The sequence below is a fragment of the Oenanthe melanoleuca genome, chromosome 2 (assembly GCF_029582105.1).
Source record: "Oenanthe melanoleuca isolate GR-GAL-2019-014 chromosome 2, OMel1.0, whole genome shotgun sequence".
NCBI lineage: Eukaryota > Metazoa > Chordata > Aves > Passeriformes > Muscicapidae > Oenanthe > Oenanthe melanoleuca.
In genome coordinates, this window is record NC_079335.1 from 912,706 (window position 1) to 920,150 (window position 7,445).

Genomic DNA, 7,445 nt, shown 5'->3' on the forward strand with positions numbered 1-7,445 from the left:
TCAGGGATTTGAGTCAGAATTTGGGGACTTTTTGGGGGGATTTGGGGACATTGGGACGGGATTTGGGGACATTGGGGCCAAATTTGGGGACATTTGGGGGGACTTGGGAATTTTGGGGGGATTTGGGGACACGGGGATATTTGGGGACACTGGGGAGAAATTGGGGACATTTTGAGGGATTTGGGGACATTTAGGGAAGATTTGGGGACATTTAGGCCGATTTTGGGGACGTTTGGGACATTTGGGGACTTTGGGGGGGCTTGTGGGGCATTTAGGGACATTTGGGGGGATTTGGGGACACGAGAGATTTGGGGGAAATTTGGGGACACTTGGAGGAAAATTGGGGCATGGGGAGAGAATCTGGGGACATTTTGGGACATTTGGGGACATTTGGGCCAAATTTGGGGACATTTCAGGGATTTGAGGATACTGGGGTCAGAATTTGGGGACATTTTGGGGGGATTTGGGGACATTGGGACTTTGGGGACACTGGGGGCGGGGAGTGATTTGGGAATTTTGGGGACACTTGGTGACACCAAGAGGAGATTTGGGGACAGTGGGGCAGAATTTTGGGGACATTTGGGGAGGATTTGGAGACATTGGGGCAGAATTTGGGATTTGGGGACGTTTTGGGGGGGATTTGGGGACATTGGGGCCGATTTTGGGAACATTGGGGCAGAATTTGGGAATTTTGGGGGGATTTGGGGACACGGGTCAGAATTTGGGGACATTTTGGGACATTTAGGGACTTTGAGGGGGGGATTTGGGGACATTGAGTGAATTTGGGGACATTTGGAGGGGGATTTGGGGACATTGGGGGGAAGATTTGGGGACATTTGGGGGGCTTTGAGGACTTTGGGGTCAGGTTTGGGGACATTTTGGGCACATTTGGGGGCATTGAGTGAATTTGGGGACATTGGGGGATTTGGGGGCGTGGGGACATGTTGGGGGACACTGGGGCCGATTTTGGGGACATTTTGGGACATTTGGGGACTTGGGCGGGGGGTTTGTGAGGCATTTAGGGACATTTGGGGCTGAATTTGGGGACATTTGGGGACATTGGGGCCAAATGTGGGGACATTGAATTTGGGGACATTGGGGGAGGAAGATTTGGGGACATTGAATTTGGGGGCCAAATTTGGGGACATCTGGGGGGATTTAGGGACTTTGGGCACATTTGGGGACATTTTTGGGACGTTTTTGGGACATTCGGTGACACCGGCGCCATTTCCCTCCCGCGCCACCAGGGGGCGCCAGCAGCGTCCCAAGCCCCGCCCCCTTTTTATTCAACCAATGAGAACGCGAGGGGCGTGGTCTAGTCAGTTTCATGGGCGTGCCCTCGTCAGTTTCGTGGGCGTGGTCTGGTCCGTTTTGTGGGCGTGGTCTCGTCACTTTATGGGCGTGGTCTCGTCGATTTCGTGGGCGTGGCCATTGGGGGCGTGGCCTCCGCACCCGGAAGCGGCGCCGGGCGCGTCCCGGTGAGTGCGCGAGGGGGGGGGTGGTAGCGGATTTTGGGGAATATTTGGGAATATTTGGGAATATTTGGGAATGTTTGGGATGCAGGAGGATGAGGATGAGACGGGAGATTCCCGAGAAACTCCGAGGCCTGGGCGGGACCTCCCCCCACCCCTCCCCCCTCCACCCCAAGGACCTCCCTGTCCCTCCTTTTCCCAAAATTCCCACCGGGAACATTCCCAAAATTTGGGATGAAGCCTCGGAGCCCATTCCGGGACCCCTCACCTGCCTCAGGCGTGTCCTCCCCTCCCCCTCTCCTCCGGGATTTTCCCGTTTTTCCCACCCCAGGTTTTTCCCATCCTCTCCCCCCCCCCCCCCCCGCCGCGGGAATCCAAAATTTGGGATAATTTGGGAATTTTGAGCGCCGGGACCCTCCGGGAATGGGAATTTTGAGGATCGCGACCCTCCCCCCTCCAAAGCTGGGATTCCCAAATTCCCGAGGGAATTCTTTGGGAATCTTTTCCCAAATTCCCGAGCGAGGCTCCCGGCCCGGGAATGTCCTCGGACAAGGACAGGGAATCCTGGAAAAGTCTGGAATGTCATCCCCGCGATGGGATTTTTTTTTTTTTTCTCTACAAATTCCCAATTTTTTTTTTTTTTTTTTTTTTTTTTTCACCCCCCAACTCCCAAATCCCAGGATTTTCATTCCCGGTTTTTCCATGGCCTGGGAAAAAAATAAAATAAAAAATCTCTCCTCTCCTTTTTTTTTTTCTTTTCTTTTTTTTCCTTTTTTTTTTTTTTTTTTTTTTTTAAGGGACAAATATTTGGGACAAGGCCCTGGAGCTCAGCTTTGGATTAATGGGACACTGGAGCTGGAATTCCAGAGGGGGGAGAAAATCTGGATTGGAATTCCAGAGAGGAAAAAAAAACTGGGATTGGGATTCCAGAGGGGAAAAAAAGCCTGGAGCTGGAATTCCAGGAGGGAAAAAATTGGGATTGGAATTCCAGAGTGGGGAAAAAATTGGGATTGGAATTCCAAGAGGGAAAAAACTGGGATTGGAATTCCAGAGGGGGAAAAAATTTGGATTGGATTTTCAGAGGGGGGGAAAAAACCTGGGATTGGAATTCCAGAGGGGAAAAAAAACCCCAGAGCTGGAATTCCAGAGGAGGAAAAAAATTTGGATTGGATTTTCAGAGGGGGGAAAAAATTGGGATTGGAATTCAAGAGGGGGAAGAAAAACTGGGGCTGGAATTCCAGAGGGGAAAAAAAAAACAACAACCTGGAATTGGAATTCCAGAGGGGAAAAAAACCCTGGAGCTGGAATTCCAGGAGGGGGGAAAAATTGGGATTGGGATTCCAGAGGGGGGAGAAAATCTGGATTGGAATTCCAGAGAGGAAAAAAAACCTGGGATTGGGATTCCAGAGGGGAAAAAAAACCTGGAGCTGGAATTCCAAGAGGGAAAAAATTGGGATTGGAATTCCAGAGAGGGAAAAAATTTGGATTGGAATTCCAGAGGTGGGGAGAAAACCTGGAGCTGGAATTCCAGAGGGGAAAAAAACCAAAACTGGAATTGGAATTCCAGAGAGGGAAAAATTTGGGATTGGGATTCCAGAGGGGAAAAAAACCCCCAGAGCTGGAATTCCAGAGGAGGAAAAAAATTTGGATTGGATTTTCAGAGGGGGGGGAAAAAAACCTGGGATTGGAATTTCAGAGGGGAAAAAAAACCTGGAGCTGGAATTCCAAGAGGGAAAAAACTGGGATTGGAATTCCAGATGGGGGAAAAAAACCTGGGATTGGGATTCCTGGGAATTTCTGGGAGGGAATTAAAGAGTTTTTCCCATTTCAGGAGCACTGGGAGGAGCAGGAATCCCGGGATAAGGACGGATACCCATGGAAGCTCCCGGAATTCCCGAGTTTTTCCTGGACTGGCTCTGCTCGGAATTCCCACCAGGATTGGGATTTCTGGCCTGAATCTCAGCTGGAGCAGAGAATTCCCATTGAATTCCTGGTGGGATCAGAGAATTCCCAATTAATTCCCACCCTTCCCTCTCCATTCCCACCTGGATCAGACCCTCCCACTGAATTCCCACCTGGATCAAATATTCCCTCTTAATTCCCACCCGGATTAGATCTGTCCATTTAATTCCCAGTAGGATCGGAGAATTCCCACTTAATTCCCACCTGGATTAGAGAATTCCCACTTAATTCCCACTGGGATCAGAGAATTCCCATTAAATTCCCAGTAGGATTGGAGATTCCCATTTAATTCCCACCTGGATCAGGGATTCCAATTTAATTCCCAGTAGGATCAGAGAATTCCCAGTTAATTCCCAGTGGGATCAGAGATTCCCATTTAATTCCCACCTGGATCAGAGAATTCCCATTTAATTCCCAGTAGGATTGGAGATTCCCATTTAATTCCCACCTGGATTAGAGATTCCAATATAATTCCCAGTGGGATTAGAGAATTCCCAGTTAATTCCCACCTGGATTAAATATTCCCACTGAATTCCCACCTGGATTAGATCTTCCCATTTAATTCACATTGGGATCAGACCCTTCCCTGTTAATTCCCCAGTGGGATTGGAAAAATTCCCATTTAATTCCCTGTGGGATCAAAGAATTCCCATTTAATTCCCTGTGGGATCAGAGATTCCCATTTAATTCCCAGTGGGATTGGAGAATTCCCATTCCCAGTGGGATTGGAGAATTCCCATATAATTCCCACCTGGATCAGATCTGCCCATTTAACTCCCAGTGGGATCAGAGAATTCTATTTAATTTCCAGTGGAATCAAATATTCCCATTTAATTCCCACTGAGATTAGAGATTCCCATTTCATGTCCACTGGGATCAGAACAGTTAATTCCCACCTGGATCAAAGATTCCCAGTTAATTCCCAGCTGGATCAAAGATTCCCAGTTAATTCCCACCTGGATTAGAGATTCCCATTTAATTCCCACCTGGATCAAAGATTCCCAGTTAATTCCCACCTGGATCAAAAATTCCCAGTTAATTCCCACCTGGATTAGAGATTCCCATTTAATTCCCACTGGAATTAGAGAATTCCCATTAAATTCCCAGTAGGATTGGAGATTCCCATTTAATTCCCACCTGGATCAGAGATTCCAATTAAATTCCCAGTAGGATCAGAGAATTCCCATTTAATTCCCAGTGGGATCAGAGAATTCCCATTTAATTCCCACCTGGATCAGAGAATTCCATTTAATTCCCACCTGGATCAGAGATTCCAATTAAATTCCCAGTGGGATCAGAGATTCCCATTTAATTCCCAGTAGGATTGGAGATTCCCATTTAATTCCCACCTGGATCAAAGATTCCCATTTAATTCCCACCTGGATCAAAGATTCCCAGTTAATTCCCACCTGGATCAGCCCCTTCCCTCCCATCTCTCCCTGGAATTCCAGATCCCTTTTCCAAGGAATTTTGGGCTCCCGCCCTTCCCGGGAAAACTGGAGACCCGCAGCATGATGGAATCCCGGATCCGGCGTGAGTGGTGACAGAATTCCGGCGTTTTTCCCAAATTTCCAAACTGATTATTCCATAAAAATGGGAATTCTGCCTTTTTCCCCAAATTTCCAGCCTGGTTTTCCCATTGGAAAGAGAATTTTGAGGAAATTTTACGGGATTTTTTTTTTTTTTTCCTGTATCTCCAGCCAAGTTTTCCCCATAAAAATGGGAATTCTGCCTTTTTATCCCGAATTTCCAACTTGGTTTTCCCATTGGAATGGAAATTTAAGGGAATTTTTAGGGAATTTAAGGAACTTTTAAGAGAAATTTGTGGGAATTTTGAGGCACTTTTAAAGGAATTTTAAGGAAATTTTTTTTTTAAATTTTTTCCCTCAATTTCCAATGTGGTTTTCCCACAGGAATGGGATTGTTAAGGGAATTTTGAGGGAATTTTAAAGTTTTTTGTTTTTTTTTTAATAATTTTTTTCCAAATTTCCAGCCTGGTTTTCCCATTGAAAAGAGAATTTTGAGGAAATTTTACAGGAATTTTTTTTTTTTTTCATTTTTTTCTCCAAATTTCCAACTTGGTTTTCCCACAGGAATGGGAATTCCAGAATTTTTTTCTTTAATTTCTAACTCAGTTTTCCCATAGAAATGGGAATTACAGGTTTTTTCCCCCAATTTTCCAAATTGATTTTCCCACAGGAATGGGAATTTCAAGGGAATTTTGAGGGAATTTTAAGGAATTTTTAATTTTTTTTTTTTCTCAATTTCCAAATTGGTTTTCCAATTGGAATGGGAATTTTGAGGGAATTTTAAGGGTGGTTTTTTTTTTTTTTTTTTTTGCTTTTTTTCCTTAATTTCCAACCTGAATTTTCCCACAAAAATGGGAATTCCAGCATTTTTTTCCCCAAATTTCCATCCCAGTTTTCCTACAGGAAATGGAACCCCAGAATTTTCCCAGATTTCCAAATTGGTTTTCCCACAGGAATGGGAATTTCAGCGGTTTTTTCCCAAATTTCCAGTCTGGTTTTTCCACAGCTATGGGAGTTTTGAGAGAATTTTGAGGGAATTTTTGAGGGGAATTTTAAAGGAATTTTAAAGGAATTTTAAAGGAATTTTAAAGGAATTTTGAGGGAATTTTTAAGGAATTTTGAGGGAATTTTGGGATGTTTCTGGGAATTTTGGGAGAATTTAGAGGGAAATTTTAAGGGAATTTTGAGGAAATTTCGGGAATTCTGAGGAAGTTTTAAGGAAATTTTGAGGGATTTTGAATTAAATTTTAGGGAAAATTGAGGGGATTTTGAAGGGAATTTTGAGGGAATTTTGATGGATTTTGAATGAATTTTTAGGGAAATTTGGGTGAGTTTTGAGGGAATTTTGGGAAGCTTCCAGGAATTTTGGGAGAATTTTGAAGGAAATTTTGGGGGAATTTTAAGGGAATTTTGAGGGGAATTTTGAGAGAAATTTTAAGGGAATTTTGAGGGAATTTTGGGACACTTCAATCCATGCCCTGACAATTCCAGGAGGATCCATCCTGCTCCAACCAGAAATTCCAGAAAAATCCAAATTTTTTTTTTTTTTTTTGTGGGGGAGAGGGAGTGGAGAAAAAAACCCCAAAAAATCCCCAAAAATTGAGAAAAAATCTTGGGAATTCTGGAAAATTCCAGGGCTGGCGACGACGCTGATGGACGCGACCACGGATAAAGATCCGGAAGTTCAGGAGCAAATCAGGAATTCCCTCTGTGCCCTGGGAGACGCCGATCCCGAGGAAATCCTGGAATGTTGTGGGGAGTACCTGAGGCAGCATGACAAGGTTGGGAAAATTCCCGGGAATTACCCAAATTCCCATTTTCCCGTTTTTCCCGTTTTTCCCATTTTTCCCGTCATTTCCATCCCTTCCCGCTTTTTGTTGGCACCAAAGCCCCCAGGATTTCTGCTTCCCCCATCCCAAAATTCCCAAATCGCTGAAATTTCCAAATCCCTGAAATTCCCAAATCCCAAATTCCCAAATCCCTGAAATTCCCAAATCCTCAAATCGCAAAAATTCCCAAATTCCCAAATCCCCCCAAAATTTCCCAAAATTCCCTAAAAATTCCTCCCAAAATTCCCAGGAAATTCCCAAAAAATCTTCTCAAAATCCCCAAAAAATCCCCTAAAAATCCCAGAAAATTCCTCCAAAAATTAAAAAAAATTTCCCCCAAATTCCCCATAGTTCCCTTAAAATTCCTTCCAAAATGCACAAAAATTCCCCAGGAACTTCCTCAAAAATTCCCAAATCCCAGAAATTCCCAAATCCCTGAAATTCCCAAATCCCAGAAATTCCCAAATCCCAAAAGAATTTCCGAAAAATCCCCAAAAATTCCTCCCAAAATTCCCAGAAAATTAAAAAAAAAAAATCCTCTCAAAATCCCCAAAAAATTCCCCCAAAAATTCAAAAAAATTCACCCCAAAATTCCCCATAGTTCCCTTAAAATCCCATCCAAAATTCCCAAAAATTCTCCAAGAACTTGCTCA

The 7,445-nt window shown here is 44.3% G+C and overlaps 1 protein-coding gene and 2 long non-coding RNA genes across 4 annotated transcripts in view; 1 reads left to right on the forward strand and 2 right to left on the reverse strand.

Annotated features, from left to right (window-relative positions):
- The first annotated feature begins 3,314 nt into the window (after positions 1-3,314).
- On the forward strand, positions 3,315-6,748 carry LOC130249336 (uncharacterized). Its single transcript, XR_008839781.1, has 3 exons — positions 3,315-3,465; positions 4,886-4,967; positions 6,599-6,748. It is a non-coding gene; the product is annotated as an uncharacterized LOC130249336 (long non-coding RNA).
- LOC130249335 (uncharacterized) lies at positions 3,459-4,962 on the reverse strand. Of its 2 annotated transcripts, XR_008839780.1 has the most exons (4): positions 4,814-4,962; positions 4,306-4,783; positions 3,639-3,882; positions 3,459-3,547 (listed from the first exon to the last, which is right to left on the reverse strand). It is a non-coding gene; the product is annotated as an uncharacterized LOC130249335 (long non-coding RNA). The 2 variants fall into 2 exon arrangements; XR_008839779.1 differs by having other exon boundaries at positions 3,459-3,943; positions 4,511-4,783.
- Positions 6,749-6,814: 66 nt separating the features above from the next.
- MROH1 (maestro heat like repeat family member 1) overlaps positions 6,815-7,445 on the reverse strand; it is a 106,343-nt gene continuing 105,712 nt past the window's right edge. Inside the window, exon 37 of the mRNA XM_056485041.1 lies at positions 6,815-6,864. Coding sequence (XP_056341016.1) covers positions 6,815-6,864 — 50 coding nt within the window. The remainder of the gene's footprint in view (positions 6,865-7,445) is intronic.